Below are 26,951 nucleotides of genomic sequence, written 5' to 3' on the forward strand. Positions count from 1 at the left end.
ATCTGAGAGCTGGGTCAGAAGTAAAACACTTGACCAAAGACTAGAGACCGCAGATATGAGAGTCCTGAGAAAGATTAGAGGCGTGAACAGATGGCATCAATGGCAATATCATATTAAAAATGAGGATATTAGGAAAGAACTTGACATTGTCAGCATCTAGGAATGCATTAGCAGAGCTAATCTCACGTGGTATGGTCACTTAAATAGAATGGGAGAGGAAAGATTAGCAAAACATGTGTTCTCTGCCAGGTTGGCAGGAAAACGACCCAGAGGAAGACCAAGATATAGGTGGATTGATGCGTTACAAAGTGCCTTAGACGATAGAAATGTAAGATCTGATAATGTTGGAGTCTTGACAAGTAACAGACTGATTTGGAGGAAAATTGTAGATAGGAAGTTAGTAATGATGTAATTTTTACATGTAGTATTGTCATATCCTGTACACCCCTTGTGGGTACATGGCAGGAATTTGATGATGATGATGACTAAAAAAAAAAGGGAACTAAATATAAAAGAAGAAGAAATTATAAAAAATGTAGACAGAGAAGGTTGTGGATCATCAAATGAAGATACTTCATTTCAGAAGAGTTTATGGACTATGAGGAACTATTTAATGCTAATAAAGGGAAAACAAGAGATTCAATTCAAGAAAAAATGATATTTGCTGATTCAAAGTTTCTCAATATGATTATCATCTACATGAGTTGAAATTAACCAGCTTCCAATCAAGAACAGTAGGCATGATATTAAAATAATGGAAAAGAACTGTGAAAAATTCAAAATGAATTTACAAGAAGCAGGCTACACAATTGCTCCTTCACAGATTGAAGACCTCATTAGATTCATCCAAAATCTAGAAGTTAGACTTACAAGTGACATTTCACTAATCATATCATCTCCTTACTGCATTTCCTCATTAAATCTATGCAGGCAAGTTAAACAAATCACTCTCAAGTTTCAGACCACCCTCATTCAGTGGTATATTTGGATTTTGTAAAGGCTTTCAATAGATTGACATATTACAAACTGGTAGTTAAATTGGAACAGATGGGATTGGGTAGTAGATTAGTGCATGTATTGGAGATTAGCTGTCTGATAAGTATCAGCAGGGGGTTGTGTATGGGAGTGATATCCCAGAAGAGGAAGGCAGAAGCCCCGTGGGTCTGCTTTGGGACCATTGTGTAATTTTTTATGTAAACGATATTGGAATGAGCTTAAATGATGATATACAGTTGTTTGTAGATAATGCAAAGTTGGGAGCATTATGAGAAGTAGAGCAGATGTGGCTTGGCAAGAAAGCCTAAATAGACTGTCTGAATCGGCAAATGTGTGGGTATATCAGTTTAATGTTGCAAAGTGTAAGTTTTTAAAATTTGGAAAGCGAAGATGGAATGGCAGAGTATAGGATTGGTGAGGATATTTCAGAGGAGGTGGAGATGAAAGATCTCAAGTGATGGTGTATAGGGACGAAATTTTGTGGACGCCTTGTTAAAATTATGAGGACAACACAGCTGATTCTGGGAATGATGAAGAGAACACTAATGTATAGAAGTAAGGATGTTTTGATTCCATTGTACAAGGCTTTGAACAGGCCGCATATAGATTACTGTGCACAGATTTGGTTGCCAAATTTCACAGGGATGATCAGATATTGGAGAGGGTTCAGATATGATTGACTAAGTTCGTTTCTGGTTTCTGAATATGAGAACAGATTGAGAAAATACAAATTACAGAGAATATTGGATAGAAGGAAGAGGGAAGACATGATTGAGACATATAAGTTGGTAAGGAGTAATTATCAGATTAACGTGGGTGAGATTTTTCTTAGAATATCTGGAGATGGAGAGAATGAGTTGCCATTTCTGGAAGCTGTATAAGGTGGGGGTGAAGAATAGATTTTTTGCATGGAGTAGTGAGTGATTGGAATGCATTGCATGAGAGTGTGGTGATTGCAGGGACAGTGAATGCACTTATATCGAAGTATGATGAGGTGTGTATGTGAGAGTGGGACCTCCTGTGGTGTGAGTCTCTTGACTCCGTAGAGGTCTGTTGATGGTAATAATAATAATTTGATTCAGTGGAGAAAGAAACAGGCTGGTTCATAGCAAACCAGCACAATAGAATGAAATGTCATTATTAGAAACTTTAACATACAGATAGAAGTGGAAATGCAGAAACAAGTGGAAGACAGAAATTTTAAAATAGGAATACAGAAGCAGCAGAAGCAGATAGCCATTTACCTACATTCTTCAATAGACAATTCACTAAATTCTATGAAAAAAGGACTCTCACTCAAATCTGCATTGGTGGTGAAGACATGTCTACCACTCAAGACATTCTTAACTCCTTCCAAAACCGCTATAAAAATCTGTTTGAAAACAAGGCGAGAAATTATAACTCGGAACATTAATGACTTTCTTGTTCATATCCAAGACCAGTTCAACAGACCCATTATTGCAGCTGAAGTTACCACAGCCTTTAAGGGATACCAGGCAAGGAAATCTCAGGACCTGATGGTCTAAGGATAGAACTTTACCTCAAGGCTTGGGATTTTATTCTTCCCATTCTAATTATACCATTTAATTGTTTTCTCTCTGCAGGATACATACCAAGTGAATTTGTAGCAAGCCATACCATCTTCATTCCGAAACGTAATAGTGATCATACCTTAATCAACATCTGGAGACCTATTTTTGTATCTAATACTAATATGATATTTTTTCTCATTATCAATAACAGCCTCAAAGTAGGAATGAGTTACATAATTAAAAGTACACAGGTATATGGAGTTTTAGTCTGTGCAGTAGAATTTAATTTGGTTCTGCTACGCAGTCTACTCTGCCTAGTTAATATGAAAAACCAGCCAATGGCAGTACTATCGATAGACCTTACCCAAGCATTTGATAATGTTTAGCATCCCTTTCTGTTCCACATTCTCCAGCAAATTGGTTTGGGCAAAAAGCTGCCATCCATTATTGAAGGATCTTGTGCCAATTCAACTGTTTAGCTCCTAGTTAATGGGTTCCTATCCAATCTGGTCACTATTCAAAAAGGAGTCGAGCAACATTGCCTCTTAATCCATTACATTGATTCTTGAACCTTTCTTGTAGATGGTTGATAATTCACTTGCTGTGCAAGGAATAGCAATTCCCTGAACTATGAAGGAAAATAAGGTATTAGCATATGATGTCCTGCTGACGATGTAGCAGGACACTTCACTTTGAGGGATAATGATTCCATATAGATCTTTTTTTTAAGTATTTTGGAAAAATTCAGAAAAATCAATGAATTAACTACCAGTGCTGAGAAGACAAATGTTTTTGTAAAGTGGGATTTCAGAAACATTTCCTTTGGACTAATCCACCAAGAGAGAACCTCTCATTGTACTTGGAATTCCCTTCTCCACTTACCCAATATTACCATTTCAAGAACTTATATACAAAAACATTGAATTCTTAGAAGATTAGAAAATTGGGCCACTTTCCTTTTCTTCTAAAGCCATAGTACTTAAAACCATAATCTTCTCTGCTCAGTTGTACATAATAAATGTTAGACATTACAGCAGCTGAAGAAAAGGAATTTCTTCAACTATCAAAGAAGCAAGGATGCTTTGGACTTCCAGTGTTAAAATTCTGCTATTTAAGCAATACAGCTTCAAAAATTCATAAAATGTTGTAGTCCCTTTTTGGTACTTCCTGGGTTTCATCGCCTGCTGTTTGAAGTAAATGATTATTAAGGTCCAAAAGCCGAGATTGTTCCTGAATACTACAGTATTCTGACATTGACATTCTTTCCATTAATAACAGCACCACTTGGTATAAAGAAATCTTTGACATCTTTTACCACGAACTTCCACTGTTGTATACTGACAGTAGCATGGTTTCATAACTTATTAAGTTCTAAAGATACCCTGACAGGAGGGATCTTGCTTGCTTGGATAATTGCATATGGTCACCTTTCAGTAAATGCCATCAAATGGAAGTACTTCAGAGATCTAAATTTTTCTAATCTGTAACATCTGTTACAAATTAGAAACAGAACATGCATTCTACAGCTGCCCTCTTGTCCTGCATATTAGGAAAACAGATTATATAATGTATTGGACATTACATTACAACAGAACCATGTATTTTGTAGTACCTCCCCACCACACACACACCTATCAGCAATGGGAAGAGAAATTTTTTTTTTTTTTTTTTTTTTTTTTTTTCCAATTAGTGAGTTAAAATACCATTTATGGAATGTTAGGAAAAAAAAACATGGATTTGAAAACCAGCAATATGACATACAAATGCTTTACAATATTGTATTATAGATATTTTATTGTTCAGTCAGACAATTTTTGTATTTAGAAAGAAGCATTCTAGGTTTTAAAAAAATTTTCATATTTGACTTCCTTAGATACCTTAGCTGGAGAATGAATATGCTAACCACTCAGCTAACCGGGCTGACATTCTGCGTAATAGCAAATTTTGGGCTAGGTGAAGTAGACTACCCACATTATGCAATATTTACCAGGGAGAGATAAAGTCTCCAAGAAAATGCTCTTCAAAAACTAAGCTAGTTTTTGAAGAGCATTTTCAAATTATTTAGCAGTGATATCACAATAGAAACATTACCTGCAGAGCAGGTGGATTTTGCAAAGAAATGGAGCAAATTCAAATTCAACTCCTACTGAAGACATGCCGCATGGAAATACTGACAAAAATTATAAATTCAATGAAACTGTTACTGCTATTGAAAATTATGTATCTTATGCAATATCTCCATGTCAAATTTAACTAAATTTAATTGGCATACAAAGAGAATTTTTTAGCCTATAAATATGTATTGTAAATGGAAATGTATCTGGAAATGTCTGAACAAAATGAAAATTCCAAAATACCTAATCAATTTAGTAAAACAATAGTATTACAGGAACATAGCAATGGTGAAGATAGGCCAAAATATCTCAGACTGGTTTAAGATAGGATATATTCCTGTTGATCCCCCTCCCCTTTCTATCTCCCGACCTGTTCAGCTTCTATAGTGAATTCATAATGAGAGAAATTCTTAATGGATGAAAAGGAAAAATCTCAATTGCAGGTAAGAAGATAAACAACCTCAGGTATGCAGATATTACTGTGCTTATAGCTAGTAATGAAAGATAACTGATGTCACTTATTTGGAGTGCATTAAATATAGACTTAAAATTAACAGAAATAAGACCAAGTATATGACGACAGGAAAAGAAGAAACATATACTCATAGCATCAACTTAGAAAAATTAGAACAGTTCATATATCTTGGAGCTCTGATAGATAATAAAAGCAGTTGTCATACTGAAATAAAAATAATTGCTATGGGAAGGAATGCCATGACACAACTAAAAAAGATATGGAAAGATAAAAATATTTCTAACACTACCAAATATAAACTGGTGAATATCTTTATTTTCTCAATTGTTCTCTGTGGTGCAGAATCATGGACACTTGATAAGAGAGAGACAGTGACACTTGACAGCTTTGAAATGTGGTGCTGGAGAAGGATGCTGAATATCTCGTGGATGGATAAAAGAACCAATGTCAGTATTCTCAATCAATTAAACATCAAAAAGAGACTGAGTGACATAGTCAACAAGAAGATACTTCAATATTTTGGATATATATTATAATGAGATGGTGAAAAACATCGAGAAGGAAAACTCAGGAAAGGAAGAGCAAGATGGATAGATCAAATCCAAAGGATCTCAAGACTTTCCTTGGAAGAAGCAACTGCCATGTCAAGAGATGGAGAAATATTGTTGCCAAGGTCACTGGTCCTCAGGCATGAGGAAATCAATGAATGAATGAAATATGTATTAACCTTACTTGCAAACCAGTTATCCTGTGAGAGGTCTTTCTCAGAACTAAAACATATTCTAAACAGATTGAGAAACTGACTTACGTATTAATTTCATAATCTATTAATGAGATTCTTAATGGATTAACATCCAAAATGAATCCCATAGTGTGATTCAAATGAATTCCCACATGAATTGTGAATATCATTAGGTTGAAGATAAATTTCATTGCCTGCTGTGAGCACATTATCCAGATTTATTGGAGGTTTGAAGTGGCTTGAAAAAGTTCTATTTGGTTTGAAGAGCATGATTTCCAGCCTATACAAAAATTAAAATTAATAAAAAATAATATTTGAGTTCTGACATGCGATAGATTATTATTGCACAGACGCTTCCAAAAAGTCCTAAGACTTATCTTGGGAGACCTAAACTATCAACACAATATCTATCTTATCTTTCTTTGAAACTATTAACAGACAAAGCACTCACAACTGACTCAGGCAGTCCATTCTAATCATTCACCACTTTCTAAGTGAAAAATTTAGTCCTTGTGTCCTTGCTAGCCCCGCTCTTACTAAACTTTCAGGGATGACCTCTTGTTCTGCCTTCTCTAGCCAAGTGGTGAAACAGTTCTCCTGCATCAGTCCTATAAAATCCTTTAAGTAACTTAAACATTTCTATTATATCCCTCTTTTTTTTGCATATCAACCAACTTCTGCATCCACAAGCCCTCAATCTATCCTCATTCCAAGATGGTGAGTGGTCTGAAAAGGCCACTCACCACCTCGGTTACTCACCTCTGTATCGTCTCCACTGTTTCCTCATCTCCCAAAAAATTCAGATGATTAGACCTGAGCATAGTAATTCAGATGTAGTCCTACCAAAGCTTTATAAAGAGGAGTGATAATTCCCTTATCTTTGTTTGTTAATATGTTCTTGAATAACCAAGTAATTCTGTGAGCTGTCCTAACTACTTTAAAAATATGCCTTCAAAATTTGAACTTTCTATCTACTACTTCCCCAAATTCTTGACTTCACCAGTTTCCTGGAGCACAGTTCCATCAGTATGGTATATAGCCAGTAATCTTTTCACCCCAAAATTATTAACCTTTCACTTTGCAACTTTAAATTAACATCCACTCTATGTTAAAGATACCAAGTAATTTTATAACCTTGGTTTTAATCCTTGAGGATTAAAACCAAGGTTATAAAATTACTTGGTATCTTTAACATATATTATGTATTATACCCAAGGTAAAAAACTTTTAACATCCATTCTCTTTTGTCAAGACTGCCAGTCTATCCAAATCATCCTACAAAATTTTAACATCATCTGTATTAACTATTGCTCTACCCAATTTTGCATTGTCAGCAAATAACTGAATAGTTCTGCTCAGATCCTTTCATATGTTGTTAAATAGTATAGTAGTGGCCCAAGAACAGAGCCCTATGGCATGCCACTAGTCATATGCTTTCTACTGGACTCCTGAATAAACTACTTTCTGATATCTCTCCATCAATCACCCGCTTATCCACTTCACCAACTTCATATCCATCCCAATCTACTGCAGTTTACTTATTAGAATTCCTTGTGGCATCCTCTTAAAAGGCAAACCCATTACCTTTATCCAACTCAGCTGTCACTGCATTATAAAATGTAAGTTACTCAGACATGACCTACCCATCACAAAACCATGTTGTCCCCCCCCCCCCATATAGTATCTTATTTCTATATATCCATTCCTGTACTTTGCTCTTGACCAACCTTTCCAGTACTTTGACTACAACTCCTGACATCAGTCTTATAGCCTCCTTTATGCAATGGAACTATTTTCCCCCCTCTTTCCCCAAGACTTACATTAAACAATGTGGTCAAAGGCACTGCCAATTCCTTAGCACCTTCTCGTAAAACTGAAGCTGTCCCATAGCTGTATTCACATCAAGGTTCTGTAATATGCTTTGCTCCTCCAGTTCATTTTCTTCAATTTCCACATAAGCCTTTGCCGCTCTTGTTACTGCAATGTTTCCACCTAGATGATATTGCACTTGCAATATATCGACTTAGTAATTATACTATTTTGCCTGATTCATTTATCTCCCTCCTATTGGCATTCATTAAAATCATTCTGTCATAAACATTCTTCTTTTTACTTTCAATATGCCAAAAGAACTGTTTGGGATTATCTTTGGCCTGCACTGATAATTTCCTTTCATACTCTGTTTTTGCCTTTCTTATCACACTAGTTACCCTTCTGGCCTGTGCTTTGTTCTGCTCATGTATGCTTGCTGGTCACCTTTCTCCTTGAATTCCCTCCACAGATTTTTCTTTTTATGTAGCTTCAGCTTACTGATGGTATTCATCCATTAACTCCCACATGATTTATTCCCATGACTCTTAAGTATGCAGTCTGCTATTACTTCCCTCAAGCACTTCTTTACCACTTCCAATGCACTATCAACACTCAGCCCTTGCAGTTTCACATGCAATGGCACTGATCCAAGTAATCTCCTAAGCTTGTCATACCTACTAGCCTTGTAATTTCACACACACACACACACACACACACACACACACACACACACACACACACACACACACACACACACACACACACATATCCCCCTCTTAACTGAAAATTCCACACAGATTTAACAACCTCCCAGGTCAAGACCATATGATCACCCTCAGCAGCTGGTGGCAATGTGGTCATATTGGTTATAGGCAAATTCTTTGAAGTTACCAGATGAAGTACTCTCAAACCCCTAGTGCATTCCATCACATGCTGCTTCAAATAATTATTCCTTAGTAACTTCATAAATTCCATTTCCTTCCTCCCATTTGTCCTCTCCTCCTTCCAGTCTATGTTCCCATAGTTAAAGCTCCATAATAATTACCTGCCTTCCACTCATTGAGGTTATTTGCTGATGCACACTATCCCCATCATCCTTTATATACCCTGGTCTATAGAAGTGTCTGATTGTATATTTTGTTCAGCAGGCCACTGTCCCACATCAGATAGTCAGATGTGGTATTTTCACTTGTCAGCAGTTGAACTTCTACTCTCTTTGATTGCAGTCCATCAGTAGTACTCTTCCCCCCCCCCATTCTTTTCTCTCTATCCTCTCTAAACACACTACACCTGTCACATCTATCCCACTAACTATATCATCTTCTGTCAGCCATGTCTCACTTATGCAATAACCTTTGGCTAAGATGAACTAACCATTTTCCAAAACTCCTTTCCTCCCCTTGTTCAAATGCTCCTGGCATTATTATACATAAAGTGCAAAAGCCCATTGCTGTCATGATGTTTTATACTAACTGTTCATTCTGGTTTGTTATACTCCTGGCATTTGTGTATAGACACAGCAAGTTAATTCCATGCTTTCTTTTATACTCTCCTCTGTAAATTGCATGACCCAGTTGTTGGACAACTTCCCGATTCCTGTTTTTATCTGAAGCTTTACTTATGCAGACATCTATACACATACTTTGTAAGTCTGAACCAGATAGACACACAAACATCTTTTCATCAAAATCAACTCCATTATTGATCATATTAGTGTCATTAATGCATAGTTGCATGAGCTCTCGCACACAGATTTTTACCATTCCTCTCATCATAAGTGTTAGATTTGATTATAGTGTCAGAGGGTGTTTCAGTTAAAGATCTAACTATTCTCCCTCCAGTTGGTGACAGTGATCATGCAGTACTCACTTGGGAAGTGACTAAATTTATGAATGTTACATTCAGAAAAGGTTACATGCTAAACTACGAACCAGGAAATTATGACCAACTGAGGAGTATGCTGAGTTCAGTGGAATGGGATCAGTTGCTGGATGGGAAGAATATCAACAGTGCATGGAAAGCATTTAAACAATACTTAAATGATGTGATATCAGAATGTGTCCTGAGAGTTCGAAGAATAAATAGGGTAGGAGTCAAATGGATGGATGGATGCTTAATCTTATTAAGCAATGAGAAAGCAATTCAAAAATGAGAAAGAAAGAATGAATATGAAAAAATAACTCTTAATGCAGATGGCGTATCAATGTAACAATGTACATTGATATAAATATAAAGGATAATGAAAAGCAAGTATGCTTAAAGGGTTATGTATTAAAGAAACGATCTGCAAAATGAGTGAAAAATGGATATGCTGCTTTCTAGAAAAACACTTGTCAATCATCACTCAAAAAACCTCTGTTTTTCGAGTGATGTCAACCTGGTGTATGTGACATTGAATTCACTGCTACCTTTTCGCTGCATGAAGAAACTCAGGTGTATGAGGATGAGATATTAGAGCTGTTGCACAAACTGAATAAGAATTCAGGAATAAAGTCTGATGGGATATCAGCATGTGTGCTAAAAGAGTGTTCAGCTGAACTGGCTATTCCTTTGACCATCCTGTTTAATATTATTATTATTATTACGGGTATCTCCATGGAGTCAGTAGACTCATCGCGGGAGACCCAAACTAGCAAAACAATATCTGTCATATCTCTTCTTGAATTCATTTACAGACGAAGAGCTCACAACTAAGTCAGGCAATGAATTCCACTCATTCACCACCCTCCAGGCAAAAAACCTTGTTCTGACACCTTTGTTAACCACACTCTTCTTTAATTTCCAGAGATGACCTCTTGTTCTTCCATCACTATCACAGAGCTGAAACATTTCCCCTGCATCATTCCTATAAAAACCTTTCAGTAATTTAAATGTTTCTATCATATCCCCTCTTCTTTGCCTATCAACCACTCTCTGCAATCCACAAGCTCTCAATCTATCAATGTAGGGGGCATTTTTTATATCACTCACCAACTTAGTCACTCTTCTCTGAACCCTCTCCACAGCCTCCTCATCTCCAAGGAATCCAGGTGACCAGACCTGAGCACAGTAATCCAAATGTGGAAGTATCAATGCCATATGAGTCTCAGAATAGGGATGATTCTGCAGGAAAGGAAAGAATGTATGGTAATTCCACTGCACAAACGTGGTGCAAAGACTGATTTATCCAACTATCGACCAATTAGTATCTCAGGAGTGGTGGTGAAGAATTTGGAAAAATTAGTTAGGGCTGGTGATAATGCAATTCAGAAATGGATTGACAGTGAATCTCTACTTTGCAATGATCTATATGGGTTTACTAAGGGAAGGTCGTGTTTTAGCAACTTGCTCACATTTTATAACAATGTTATCATTGAACTAGTCATGGGGGAACAGATACACTGTGATACTTTTGGATTTTGCTAAGGCCTTTGACAGAATACAGCATGGTAGACTGTTGCATAAATTGGAGCATATGGGTCTGGGTTATAGAATATTAGCATGGATAAGAGGATGGCTGAATGGCAGATATCAAGAAGTGGTAAGGGGGGGGGTGAATAATCTGCAAGATTTAAGGTAACCAGTAGTGTACCACAAGGATCAGTGCTTGGTCCACAGTTATTCAATCTGTACATTAATGATACTGGGAAGGATCAAGCAACATACAGCTATTTGCTGATGATGCAATGATAGGTAGGGTAATCAGGAATGCTTCTGATATGCAGTACTTGCAGAATGATTTGAATAGGCTAGAATTGTGGGCATGGGAAAATAGATGTCGGTTCAATGTCAGTAAATGTAAAGTCATTCACTTCGGAGTGATTAGTTATCCAATGTCGTATATTATATTATATTGGTGGGATTATGCTTTAAGAAACTGATGAGGCTAGGGTCTTGAAGGTTAGTAGATAGGTAGTTGAAGTTCAGGGGCCATGTAGCAAAGATTGCAAATACAACTCAAAGATAATTGCAATGCTGAAATGAATGTTCACGTCTAAAGATAAGGATATCATTTTGCCTCTTTACAAGGCCTTGATAAGACCTCACTTAGACTATTGTGCTCAGGTCTGGTCTCCTGGTTTCCATTGTGATTCTGATATATTGGAGAGAGTGTTAAATATGATATCAGGATTGTGGAATACTGATTATGAAGATAGCTCAAGAATTTGTCGATTGCAGACACTAGCAAACAGGAGAAAGAGGAGTGATATTATTGAGACTTACAAACTTCTAAAAGGATCATACAGGATTTCAATTGATGAAATTTTTCAATTTATGGAGGGTGGGGAAAGGTGAAGAGGGCATCCTTGGAAGCTGTGAATGCATGCCGCTGAGAAAGGGGTGAGGGCTAGATTTTTCTCTCATAGGATGATGTGTGACTTGCACTCACAACATCCATTGGATGTTGTGAGTGCAAGCACTGTGAATGAATTCAAGAATAAGTATGATAGCTGGTGCATGTAGTATGTGGCTTCCCTCGATGAGTTCCTGACTCCCTGAATGTCTCTCTTAATAATAATCTAATATCCCATAACTCTGTATTAGGTCTTATACCAATAAATAATTTCTCAAGACTCTTGATACCAAATGCATTCAAGTATAAGCTGTTTTCCTCTTATATAAATCCCTTCTTCTTTCAAACTAACTCCACACATCCAAGAATTCACAACCATTTTTTCTACACAGTCCATGCATCATATTGTTTTCTATCATACCCCATCTTCTTAATTCCATGTTATCATATCTGAATAATATATCGACTATTTTCACTTTCTTACTCTTCACTCTTGCTTCTTTCAGTAATCATTTCATATCTTCTCTCACACTGTATTTATCACGAGACAAATTGTCTGGCCATAATATATATAAATATATATAAAAATTATATAATACTAGGGGGATCCCCCCCCCCCCCCAGCGCATACGGCACCCAACCCACCACCGGGCTGGTAAGACAAAAAAAGTGACATGAAAACGTTTCAAATTTTGGCTTATCTTTTTATATATATAGAGTAGATATATATATAAACATATGTAACCCTTTATATCTCTGGCCAACCCATAGCAGTTAGGTGCTATAGATTTCAAATCAATTTAGCAGGATTGTCATTTTAACAAAAAAGAGAAAAGTCAAATTAATGGTGGCATTGTTTTCTAGTGCAAATTGAGAACTGTCAATCCACAGACTAATATTAGTTTTGTCAGTTCTTAGTCTGTGGATTGACAGTTTAATGATTTCCTTCTTTCTAATTACCCTCTTCATGCTTAGTAGCCGCATCATTAGTATATTGTCCTTTCTAATTTTGTAACAAATCCCTGAATCAGCAACATAATATGCTTTTCTTTAGTTACAAATTTTTGCTTATCTTGTAATTAATACTTGTATACCTGCTTACATTACAAATTCTCTTAGAATATTTTCATTGCTAGAAATCACTTTGATTTTCTAATTAAATTATCTAAAGTTAATTATGGCTGTGTTGTCAGAGTTGCCTATCTAAATACTTGCATTTATGTTCTGATTGGTAGTTTATTTGGTGGAATTTGGAATCTAACTTATAATGCCAGGCAGTTTCATCTTAGGAAAGGGATGCATTGGAAGTAATGAAAGGGTGAATTAAAAGGAATAGGATTGGTGAAGAAGGTTGTTACAAGGCAAGGAAACTGATCTCTTCCATCATATCCTGCCATTTTTTCACATGCCCTTTGATGCTTGTAAACCATTTGTTGTTTGAGTGATGGAGGATGCTTTTTTTTTTTTTACAGGCATATACACCATACTTTTCTAATAGCTACAGTCCTCATAATATCAAAAAAAAAAAAAAATCAATTCTTCCCCAAATCCACGACTTCTTCAGAAAGATTTTGGTAATGCTATCACCATCCAATCACAATCTTCGCACCACTTTCAAGCTCAACTAACGACAAACTCCCTCCCATCTCAGTTCCAGGTGTATATAGAGTTTCTTGTTCCTGCAAGTTGTCCTTTGGACAGACAGGAAGATCAACTGTTATCCAAATGGAAGAACATAAAAACACATCTGCAGTCATGATTGTGGTCAATCAATTAGAAAAATACCATATGCCTCCATCACAGTAAATTTAAAAGAGAAAGGCTGTTTTTATAATCTTCTGTTGCTCTTAAAAATGAGCCTAGTTTAAATAAATATGGTTGCATAAAACTTCCTGAAATATGGGAAATTCTTCAAGATCCCAGTTTACATCCTAGGCTGCCAACAGGTGTTGGCAGCCTAGGATGCCAACACCTGTTGGTTTTTATTTTATTTGTGTCCCCCCCCCCCATCCATTCCTCGACCACCCCTTAGGACTGGTTGAGCCCTCCTAATGAGGGATTAAGTACTATATCCTATGACTGTAGCAGCCAGTGTGTTCACGGTGTTGGTTTGCAGGATGAAAACCTCCATATAAACTAGAGGAAAAACTCTGCTCAAGGGTTTTTCGTCACCAAGTCCAAGACCGGCTAATTTGGCTATGGCTGAGAAAGATCCTTAAGCTTCTAACGTCCACGGGAATCGAACCTAGGACACTCTTTCCCCAGGCATATGGTTGCAAAGCGCATAGCCACTAGGCTAACCACGTGGACTCTATAGATAGTACTCCACCTAATTAGGATTCTAGTCTTTCATCTACATGTTTCAGTTTTGTGCTGTGTATGTGTTACAAGTCTCATTTTGTACTCCCTGATGATGTCTCTGTCACTGAGATGAAATATTGAGAGGATTAAATAGCATTTTTAATTTTTTGTAATAGATTTCACGGTTTGATATGAACACAGATGATTAAGAAAATAACTATTTATTAACTTAAAAGCTAATATTTTGCTGGTATTATATCCAGCATCTTCAGAGCACACTACACAAAGTTTGTTACAAATGCAAAACAATCACAATCCGGTGTAACAGTGGGACTAATAAAAGTAATTGCAGCGTGCAACACAAGACTAAAGTCCTAATATGGCGCCATCTAGGTTTAAAAAAAAAAAAAAAATTCAAAGTTTTGAAATAGTAGTCCAAATGATATCATTTTTTTATTTCAAAAAAATGAAATAAAATAAAAGTAATAAATATTAATTTGGTCTTAAGATGACTGTCTCCCAAATCTTTGGTAGATATATACAGCCATACTTGTTAAGGTTTGGAGTATGTTTTAAGGCTTCTGTTGATTCCAGGAACAACCTCTCTGACTTGTAGAAGCTTCTGTGCATTACTTTTGTTTCTTTCCAATTGATCCTGTGTGCAGGGGTATCCAAAGCATGGTCTGCCAGACCCGACTTGCCATAGCGACAGTGTCGGATATATTATATGCTACGGCAAGTCGGGTGTCTGGCAGACCATGCTTTGGATACCCCTGCACACAGGATCAATTGGAAAGAAACAAAAGTAATGCACAGAAGCTTCTACAAGTCAGAGAGGTTGTTCCTGGAATCAATAGAAGCCTTAAAACATACTCCAAACCTTAACAAGTATGGCTGTATATATCTACCAAAGATTTGGGAGACAGTCATCTTAAGACCAAATTAATATTTATTACTTTTATTTTATTTCATTTTTTCAAACTTTCTAAGACTATCATTTGGACTACTATTTCAAAACTTTGAATTTTTTATTTTTTTTTAAACCTAGATGACGCCATATTAGGACTTTAGTCTTGTGTTGCACGCTGCAGCCCCACTGTTACACCGGATTGTGGTTGTTTTGCATTTGTAACAAACTTTGTGTTGTGTGCTCTGAAGATGCTGGATATAATACCAGCGAAATATTAGCTTTTAAGTTAATAAATAGTTATTTTCTTAATCATCTGTGTTCATATCAAACCGTGAAATCTATTACAAAAATGTCGGACGAACACATAATCCTATCCATGCGTATAAGCATTTTTAATTGTTTCCTAGTGCTGTTTTACTCCATTAAATTTTTATCATGAGTTTTTCCCAGCACTTAAGCCTTAACACACATGCATGTAACCCTTGCCATCTTATGTGCCACAAGTCCTCTTCCTATTGTTTCAGTCCTTCCTTGGCCAGGGATAATGTACGTATCTTAAGTAATATCTTAGCTTTCATGATCACATATGAAATTAAGGCAACTTAGGGTCAAGCATTTAAGCAACTATTCTGACTACGTAACATTGATAATCCATTCAAAATGGTTTGACTAAACAATGACGACATTTAATTATTTTGGGCTACTTATGTTCATTTTAATACTAATGTATTTTTTTCATTTCAGTTTGTTGACATAGGTGAAGACACATTGGTACCAGATGATTTCACAGAAACAGAAATGCAATCAGGAATGTGGTGGCGTCATTTGGTTTCTGGAGGCATTGCTGGTGCTGTATCTCGCACATGCACAGCGCCTCTTGATAGGTTAAAAATATTTCTACAGGTGAGTCTAATTTTATCTGTTCTTTTATAATTCAGTTAATTCACATCAAAATTAAAAAAAAAAAAAATGCAAATGTAGGTGCTTGTTTAATTCCATACAGATAGCATCTCAGCCACAGTAACTCATCTGTAATACAGCTTTGCCTTTAGTATAGAATATAGACTACATATCTAAAAACACTACTTTTTTATTATTTAATCTTTTAATATATTAAACACAGTGGTTTTTACTATATTAGATAGTCAGTTAATTAGTATTAGAATTGTTTTTTCCTATTCTCGTACAAAGCCATTAACTTCTTGTACCTTATGAGAATATATATATATTTGAGAATATTAGCATATTCTCAAATATATATATAAGTTGAGATGTTCAGAAAGTATAAGTCTAAAGGAACCTCATGCTATAAGATAGTGTTAACAAAAAGATAAAGTTTTCAGTGGTTCACAGATAGATCACTAGTATTAATGGATATATGAAAGCTGAACAAAAGATGGTTACATACAATATACATCATGCTACAAGTAAACTTCATTTCTTATGCATTATTGATATTGAAAGCACACCCAACTCAACATCACTAGAGTTAAAGGTCGGTACTATCAACATAAGAAGCCTGAATGACAAAGAAATGGAGCTAGCTGAGGAATTAGATAAGTACCAGACCGACATAATAGGGGTAACTGAAACAAAAAAGACAAAAACTGGTGAGATCTTTCTGAGCAATAAAAACAATGTTTTATTCAGGAAATGACAATCAAGCAAAAGAAGGAGTAGCCATAGTATTCAACACAAAATAAGAGGCTAATCTTCTTGAATGGCAGGCAGTCTCAAGAAGAGTGATGTGGGCTAATATCAGAATGGGGAACTGGACAATGAGACTTATTTGTGCCTATGGTCCCACAGAAGGTTCTACTAAGATAGAAGCGGAGGAAATTTTTGATGCTTCAGAAAAAGCAATTGACACAATGAAAAAGGAAAAGTTGGTCCTTGTTGGGGATCTAAATAGCAGAGTAGGAAATGATTGTCAGACATACAAAAAATATTTTGGGAAAATTTGGAGAAAAGAGCAAAGCTAATAATAATGGCAAATACCTGTTGGATTTCTGCACAGGACATGGACTGGTTATTACTAACACCATGTTCCAACATAAAAATGTGCACAAATTCACATGGAGAGAAGAGGCAAGGAATAAGAAAAGTCTTATTGGCTATGTTATTGTTGAAAGTGATGTTTTCTCCCTGGTGCAGGACACCAGAGTGTACAGAGGATTTGAAATTGGAAGCGATCACTATTTAGTCTTGAGCAGGATAAAATTGAATTTCATATTGAAAAGAATAACATGTAAGAAAGTTTTAAAGCGAATAAAAGTTGAGCAGCTCTCAGATGTGAACTGTAGACTAAAATACAGAAATATTATTGAAAAGAAAATGAAAGAGTTTGAGAACAGGAATCAAACCTTGGAGATTCATTGGCAAACTCTGAAGAAAACACTGATTGATTCTGCCAGAGAGGCATGTGGTGAGGTTGTGTGCAAGGATAAAAAAATCAGAACTCCCTGGTGGACACAGGAAGTTAAAGAGGCAGTGAAGGAAAAGAAGAAAGCATATCAAAAGTTTCTGGCAAATAAGTCAGCTTTTGCTCTTAGAGAATGCAGAGACAAATGTAAGAAAGTGAAAAACCATGTAAAACTAGCTAAACAAAAGTCATGGGAGGACTTTGGCAAAAACATAGAAAATAAATACCAAGAAGGTGGCAAGATATTCTGGAGGTTGTTGAAGAAGCTTAGGAATGGAGGAAAGAGTGCTGTAAAAATAGTTAGAGATGATAAAGGTGACATGAAAACAGGAGAAAAAGATATCCTTGAAGTATGGAGTAATTACTTTGAAAAACTGCTAAAAGAAACAAGCAGTGATAGCACAGTGGTAAAAAAACACTCAACAGGCATGCAGTCAGGAATACATATCCATACTTGAAGTAGAAAAAACCATCAAAGGCTTGAAATGTGGAAAGGCAGCAGGAGTAGATGATATTCGACCAGAAATGCTGAAGTATGGTGGTATAAAAGTCTTACAGCGGCTGCACTGCATAGTTCAGAAGGCCTGGACAGAGGGACGAATTCCCGATGATTGGAGTAGAACTCTCATAGTACCCATATATAAAAAGGGATATAAAACTGAATGTGAGAATTACAAAGGTATTTCCCTACTGAGTGTTCCTGGTAAGATTTATGCAAGTATACTTGAGAAACGGTTGAGAAGAATTGTGAAAGAAAAGCTTGGTGAAAAACAAGCTGGATTCAGGCCAAATAGAGGATGTCAGGATTAGATCTTCACTTTATGACAAATAGTTGAGAAAGCATGGGAATATAACAGAGATCTGTATTTAAGTTTTGTCGATCTGGAAAAGGCATATGACAAGGTACCAAGAGAGAAGCTATTCAATACACTACAGTTATATGGTGTCAATGGGGCATTATATCAAGCAATACTTAGTCTGTATTTGAGTTGTAAGTCGGCAGTTAGAATTGAAGGATGTACAGGAAGATGGTTTAATGTTAAATCTGGTTTTAAGTTTATGTTAAATTAAATTAATTTATTATTTTATTTTTTATAATTAATTAATAAATTAAACATTTTAAATTAATGCTAAATGAGACAAGGATGTACATTATCCCCTCTGTTATTCATTATCTATATGGATCACATTATGAAGGAAAGTGGTATTAAACATGATATCAAAATTGGAGATGTTAATGTCAGCTCTTTGCTTTATGCGGACAGTGTTATACTTCTAAATTAATCCGCTACAAGTCTGCAAGATTCCCTGACTAAAATAAATAAGTATTGTAATAGATATGGTATGAAGGTCAGCAATAAAAAGACAAAGACAATAAAAATAGGCAGAATCATTGAAAATGTCAACTGCATTGTGAACAGAAAACCTGTGGAACAAGTAAAACATTTCAGCTACTTAGGCATGATTTTTAGTAAAGATGGTAAATTAAATATGGAAATAGACAACAGAATCAACAAAGCTGGTATGGTAGGAAGTCAGTTGAATAAATTCATATGGAATAAGAGAAATTAGTCGGAACACTAAATTAGCTGTATACAAGACAGTGTTCAAACCAGTTTTAACTTATGGATCTGAGATCTGGGTCAGAAGTAAAACACTTGACCAAAGACTAGAGTCCGCAGATATGAGAGTCCTGAGAAAGATTAGAGGCTTGAACAGATGGCATCAATGGCAATATCATATTAAAAATGAGGATAGTAGGAAAGAACTTGACATTGTCAGTATCCAGGAATGCATTAGCAGAGCTAATCTCAGGTGGTATGTTCACTTAAACAGAATGGGGAAGGAAAGATTAGCAAAACAATTGTTTTCTGCCAGCTTGGAAAGAAAACGACCCAGAGGAAACCAAGATATAGGTGGATCAATATAGTACAAAGTGCCTTAGATGATAGAAATATAAGATCTGATAATGTTGGAGTCTTGACAAATAACAGACTGATTTGGTGGAAAATTGTAGATAGAAAGTTAGTAATGATGTAAATTTTTCATGTAGTACTATCATATCCTGTACACCCCTTTGAAGTACATGGCAGGAATTTGATGATGAACTTTACGACAGTTATTCTGAAGACTTATAAAGGCTTCCATGTCAGTCAAGGAATAATCTTATGTCCACAGTTTTGTAAACAAGATCAGCTGATCAAATTCTTAGCATTCCAGTAGTTTTAAACTGCGCAGAAGGTGAGACAGGGTAAGCACTGAGATGATAGCACCTAGAAATCAGTGGCTGTTGATTAGTTATTGTGTCAACCAATCCAACTGAACAACATTTGCCATGAGTTGCTGTTTTTGTTTTCTGAGTTTCATCATCTATTTTGCATGCATGAGGTGCGAGTTGACATGGGTAGGCAATTTTTTATATATAATATAGACAAGTTTTTAATATATAATTTTCCATGGATTTATAACTTTTTTACCCATACTTATAATTGGAAACAACATTAACGATCTAATAAACGTCCCGTTTCCTGCCTGAACTTTTGTGGATTGTATGATTAGTGGAAATTTGAAATGTCTTATCCTCCTCTTCCAAATTTACCGAGAGCAAGCACAAAGATGCAAAAACTGAGTACAAGACACTTCTCTATTTCACAATGCAGTGTTAGAATGGTTAACTGGATGTGAAGTTCAGTGAATACTTTTATTTTGTTGGCCTTTTTTATTATTCTTCAGAGAAAAAGGTGCTTGGAATAAGCATGGATATTCCGATCTCAATCATTTAATAGCAGTTGTGTTAAAACAAGCTTTCCCAATCACATGTTCAGTCATTTTTAAGTTTTAAGATGTTTGGAAAACAATGAATTAACACTCATTGACAAACAAAGAAAAATCGAAGTTACCAGTCATAATGAACAGGTAACAAAAAATAGAGACATTTTTAAAAATATGATTGATGCTGTATGCTATTTGGCTAGGCAAGAGCTTCCTTTGAGATCATGATGAGTCTGAAGATTCAGCTAATCGAAGAAATTATATAGAATTTTTAAATGTGCTCCATGAGCGTGATCTCTTTTAAACAGTCATTTAAAGGCTTTAACTGTATTTCAATAAACTTCTTCCACAGTTCAAAATTATATCATTAGTGATATATCTGATGTGGGTTACAGATGTTATATGGCATGATAGTTTCACCTCTTCGATAGAATTTTATTTCTAAATTTCTCCATTGATTTAGTCTTTTAAACATCTGAATAATATCGAAAATCTCAAATGCAATTCAAACTGATTTCAAGTTTGTGTGTGTGTGTGTGTGTGTGTGTGTGTGTGTGTGTGTGTGTGTGTGTGTGTGTGTGTGTGTAGCATTTTGCTTTTCATAAATTGAGCACTTTCTGTGTCCAGTGACTATTATAAACAGCTGTTACACATTTTCTGGAACTGAACAGATTTACTGTAAACATAACAGTTAGCTGTTATGTTTACAGTAAATCTGTTCTGTTTGAATCCATGCAGCATAGCCTGCGGGTGTGGAGTGTTTTTCCATTAAGCATGTCATTTGAGTTACCTCTAATTACACTAACTGTTCCTAAATATATTACACAGATGTTAAATGTCTGTTTATTTAGTGATAAACAAAGCTACTTGTTTTTCTTTGCTTGTGCAGTACAGCATCTATTGAGGTTGGAAAGTTTTTTTTTAATAGTATGAGTACATTTTTTTTCTGATCTTCGGAAACAACAGATGTAGTAAAATTTATCTATTCCTGAATAAAAATGAATACTTCTATGTAGTTGTTGATCTACAACAAAATACTAGCATGTGTGAAATATATATTATTGATAAGACAGAAAAGCCACTGACACTAAATTAAAAAAAATAATAATAAAAATAAATAACTCTAATGAATGTAGGATTCAATAATGATCGGATATTATGTATCCTGTTATTGTGTAAAATGTGTACTGAGTCTCAGTAAACAAAAGAAAATTCTTAGAAAATGAAGCAAAATATACATAAACCAGAGAAATACACACAACATGCACAACAAATTTTATGAGGTGTTGCTGCTTCATCAAACCACATGTATTCCTGCCACTCCTAAATGAATCACCTGGTCAACATTATTAGTTCATTGGATTATCCTCTCGCTATAGTTTTTTACTGAACTACTAAATGTATTAGTGGCTGTTTGTTATTGGTTAGTTATATATACTTTGCAAGCAAATTTCTTTCCCTCTCCTCATAAGTTTATTTTTTTATTTTTTTTAATTATGCCATCATAAATTTACTTATTCACATCTAGACTTTATAGGATTGCACGCTATTTGCTCTACTCAGCAACTTATAGGACACACATCACAAATGAATTATTAATAATTCAAAGTATTTCTACTCACATTTATTCTTTCCTTTACATTTCCCATTGTCACATGACTTATTAATATTTCACATATTTACACCTTTGAGTAATTCAAATATTCCAACCAAATAGAGCATTCTCCTTCATTATTGTTTTCTAATATATCTTAAAACAAACACATTATCCCACTCCACACAGATTTGGTTGCATTGAATTGATAAATTAAAGTATTCAAAGTTATGCTACAATTAATTGCATTGGATCAATTAAGATGATCATTGATGTGCTCTGCACTCTTGACGTGAATTTTGTAGTGCAGGTTGCATAAGCCACTCAACACACACACACACACACACACCCAACTGAAATGGGCACATGATGCCCATTTCAGTAGGTTGCTGCATTCCCATCTTTACATCTGATCAAAGGGCTCAAAGGTGTATGTATTGTGAACACACACACCTGGGCTATTAACACAAATGCAATGCAATGTTTACTTGTCATAGTGTCCTCTTCATGATGCATTAGTATATTGTGTTTAATTTTAGGAATCATACGAAGCCAGGAAACAATTAGAGTAGTCTTTAATGGGAATAAATGCGAAAATATAATATTCGGTGATATTGATATTCCATGGATGTGCACTATGCATCTGGCACAGCCAGAATATTTGCCCCTGATATATAAAACTGCATATGTTGAAGTTAAAAACCAATGGAGAAAATTTTAATTCATCCAGTTGGAACATTCATCAGAAGACTTAATTTAAGCCTTTAAAATATGTTTTAACAATGTACATTGATAGAAATATAAAGGATAATGAAAAGCAAGTATGCTAAAAGGGTTATGTATTAAAGAAACGATCTACAAAATGAGTGAAAAATGGATATGCTGCTTTCTAGAAAAACACTTGTCAATCATCACTCGAAAAACCTCTGTTCTTACATCAAAAGTTGATAATTGGATAAGAATATTAGAGAATCTGAATGCAAATACAGCTGTGGGATTTAATGGGATATCAGCTTGCTTTTTAAGAGAATGTCCAGGGGAATTGGCAATGCCTTTGACCTGGATGTTTAATTTAAGTCTCAGATCTGACTAAGTACCAAGAGAGTGGAAGGAGGGCAAAATAATTCCTTGATATAAAGGAAATGTTTTACCCTCCTAAGTCTGGCAATAAATTATAGACCAATGAGTATAGTTGCAATAAAAGCACTGGAAAAATTGGTTAAAAAGAAAATTCAGGAATGGGCGAATAAGAATATGATATACTGAGGGGCAGCACAGCTTTATGATGTGTGTCAGTCATCCTTAGTAATCGACTAACTTTTTATAATAAAGTGACAGATGAGTTGAATAAAAGGAATGGCTACAAGATGATAATACTGGATTTTGCAAAGATGTTTGACAGGATACCACATGTAACTTTGTTATGCAAACTGCAGCAAATGATGATGATGGATATAAAATTAGTGATGTGGATAAAAGGGTGGCTGATGTACAGATACCAAACACTAGTATCTGGAGCAGAATCCAGGAGATGACAGGTGACTAGTGGTGTGCTTGGACCACTACTATTTAATTTGTACATAAATGATATAGGAAATAATTTGAAGGGAATATTCAGTTGTTTGCTAATGAAGCAAAGTTGGGTAGGGTGATAGTTGATTGCTGTGATGTAGAGAACTTGCAGGTTCATTTAAATATTCTGTGACCAGTATTGACAAAACATAATGGATGTCAATTTACTTTTTTTAAATTATAAATTCTACAACCATGTTAAAATAACTCTTTTTATTATCCCAACGTTTCGATCTTCATATCAATATCATCATCTGGAGCATACATAAATATACAAAACAAGCTGCGTTACATTTCAAACCATAAGCTAGAGAAACAATGATTTGATCACATGCTACTCACTGGCATGACCTCTAGTTTAAAAAAAAAAAAAATCAAGCTAGATTTAATTTATGATTACATGAATAAATATTCTTGTTTACAGATGGTTTTCCTTCCAGTAACAGTGATGTCCTATTTCTATTATTATAATTGTTATTTTTGATTTAAAAAAAAAAAAAATAATAATATTTATACATTACAACATGAATAAACTTGAATAAACTCAAAAAGCTGGTAGGTCATTTCCCCTCCTATATCAAAAATACACAACACTTCATAAACATCATCAAAGACATTACATCACATTAGAAAAAGATGATCTATTAGTCAGTTTTGACGTCTCTGCCCTCTTTACGAATGTCCCAATCAATGACACAATTCTTCTTTTACAGAACAAATTTCCACCAGATATCATGGCGCTCTTTGTGCATGTATTACGTTCTGGTTATTTTGTATGGCAAAACGTTTTCTACCTACAAAAAGAAGGCACAGCCATGAGCTTGCCATCCCTCCCCCCATTGCTAACTTTTACATGGAACATTTTGAACAACTTGCTTTAGGTTCCTCCCCTTTAAAACCCAAAGTCTGGCTTAGATACATTGCCAATGTTTTCGCGATCTGATCTCATGGCTGCCAGATGCTAGACACATTCCTTAGCCACCTAAATAAGCAACACAAACATATACAGTTCACAATTGAGACTGAAAAACATAACACACTGCCGTTTCTAGATACGCTTGTCACACGTCTTCCCTTGGGCAATCTTTCCCTCACTGCTTACCGGAAGCCGACACATGCTGGCCAATATTTGCACATAAACCCCTACCACCACCCAACACAAAAACTAGGGGTCATGAATACCCTAAAAAACAGGGCTCTGAAGATCTGATCCAGTGAACAGGCACTGAAAAACGAATTTAAAGTGATAGCAATACTTTTCAAAAAAATGGATACAGCCAAAACACTGTTAACACAATTCTCTACATGTCAATAGGAAACAAAGACAAAATAGACTACAGTAAAACTATAACCATTCCCTACATTAAAGGGACATCAGACAAGATAAACAGAGTACTTCAAAAATACAACCTCAAAGTCACCTTTAAACCTCCTGCAAAAATAAAAAGCTTACTCAACTCATCCAAAGACCCACTCCCTCCGCTGGCCCACCCTGGAGTATATCGTATTTACTGCACCTGTAACATACCATACATGGAGAAACAGGACGCACAATTCCAATCAGTCAAAAAAGAACATAAACGACACATCAAATATAATAATTATGGTGAAGCTGGCCTTTCTGATCATGCCCTGAACTGAACACCTTACATAGAATTGACTGGAAAAGCACTAGTTGTCTATATCACACCAAAATTGTATTAACGCAAATTTAAGGAAGCTTGTGAGATCATTATCAACCACCCCAATCTAAACAATAATGATGGTCTAAAAATCCCATACATATGGAAGGCATATATTCGTCCCACGAATCCTTCCTCTCTAAGAATAACTATAAACAGGACTAGAAAATCCAGGATCTTAAATCTAAAATAACTTTAATATTAAAAAATAGGACATCACTGTTAAAGAAAAAATCTATAAGAAAGAATGTTTATTCATGTTGTAATGTATAAATAATTTTTTTTTTTTTTTAAATCAAAAATAACAATTGTAATAAAATCACTGTTACTGGAAGGAAAACTATCTATAAGCAAGAATGTTTATTCATGTAATCATAAATTAAATCTAGTTTGTAATTTTTTTTTCTTTTTCACTAGAGGTCATGCCAGTCAGTAGCATGTGATCAAAGCATTGTTTCTCTAGCTTACGGTTTGAAATGTAACACTGCTCATCATGTGTATTTATGTATACTCCAAATGATGATCTTGATATGAAGATCGAAACGTCGGGATAATAAAAAGAGTTATTTTAACACGGTTGTAGAATCCATAATCTCAAAAATGAATGCTGATCACCGTGTAACACTAAAAGAAAGGAGGATGTCAATTTAATGTGGTAAAAATGTAAAGTTATACATTTTGGAATAAATAGGTTACAGATTGTGTATCAAAACGAGCGAACTGTACTCCAGGATATCGAAGCCAGGAATTTGGATGTAGTAGTAGATAGAATTAAAGTTTAGAGAACATTGCTAAGGTAATCAGGGTAGCTCACAGGATTACCTGGTTATTGAAGGCCACACTAACAATCAGAGATAAGGGAATTATTCCTGTTTATAAAGCCTTGATATGACCACATCCAGATTGCTGTACTCAGGTGTAGTCACCGTGGATTTTTTGGGGATTAGGAAACAGTAGAGAGGATCCAGCGGCAGGTGACCAAGATTGTGAGTATTGTGTGGAATGTTCCCTATGAGGATAGATCGAGGGTTTATGGATTGCAGAAGTTGGTTGATAGGTAAAAAAAAAAGGGGGGAATACAATAGAAACTTTTAAGTTACTTAAGAGACTTTATAAGATATTATAAAGAAAATATTTCAGCATTGGGAGTGAGGAGTGGGGGACAGAACAAGACGTCATCCCAGGAGGTTTGGTAAGAGTGTAGTTAGCAAGGACATGACGACTGGATTTTTCACTTGGAGAGTGGTGAATGAATGGGATTGGTTGCCTGAGTCAGTTGAGTGCTTTATTAATGGTTTTTAAGGAGAGGCAAGGTTGATATTGTGTTGATAGTTTGGATCTCTCACAATGAGTCTTAGGACTCCATGGAGGTGCCTGTATTGATATGTATGATAACAGTTGCGGCCTTCTTTTTATCTTCATAGAATTTACAATGACATTTAAGTCCATTTTCTAGGGTTCAACAAACTAACATGCTTCTTTCCACATTTGTTATCATCATCATCATCAAATTCCTGCCATGTACCCTCAAGGGGTGTACAGGATATGACAGTACTACATGAAAAAATTACATCATTACTAACTTCCTATCTACAATTTTCCTCCAAATCAGTCTGTTACTTGTCAAGACTCCAACATTATCAGATCTTATATTTCTATCGTCTAAGGCACTTTGTACGGTATCAATCCACCTATATCTTGGTCTGGGTCGTTTTCCTACCAACCTGGCAGAGAACACTTGTTTTGCTAATCTT

The 26,951-nt window shown here is 35.4% G+C and overlaps 1 protein-coding gene across 2 annotated transcripts in view; it reads left to right on the forward strand.

Moving 5' to 3' along the window:
- LOC150110637 (mitochondrial adenyl nucleotide antiporter SCaMC-like) overlaps positions 1 to 26,951 on the forward strand; it is a 176,129-nt gene that overhangs the window by 63,840 nt on the left and 85,338 nt on the right. For both annotated transcript variants that reach the window (XM_090395393.1, XM_090395403.1), the window contains exon 5: positions 15,900 to 16,058. In XM_090395393.1, coding sequence (XP_090251519.1) covers positions 15,900 to 16,058 — 159 coding nt within the window. The remainder of the gene's footprint in view (positions 1 to 15,899; positions 16,059 to 26,951) is intronic.

Source organism: Typopeltis vanoorti, chromosome 1, assembly GCF_054136105.1.
Source record: "Typopeltis vanoorti isolate ZY-2024b chromosome 1, IOZ_Tvanoo_1.0, whole genome shotgun sequence".
In the NCBI taxonomy this organism is placed as follows: Eukaryota; Metazoa; Arthropoda; class Arachnida; order Uropygi; family Thelyphonidae; genus Typopeltis; species Typopeltis vanoorti.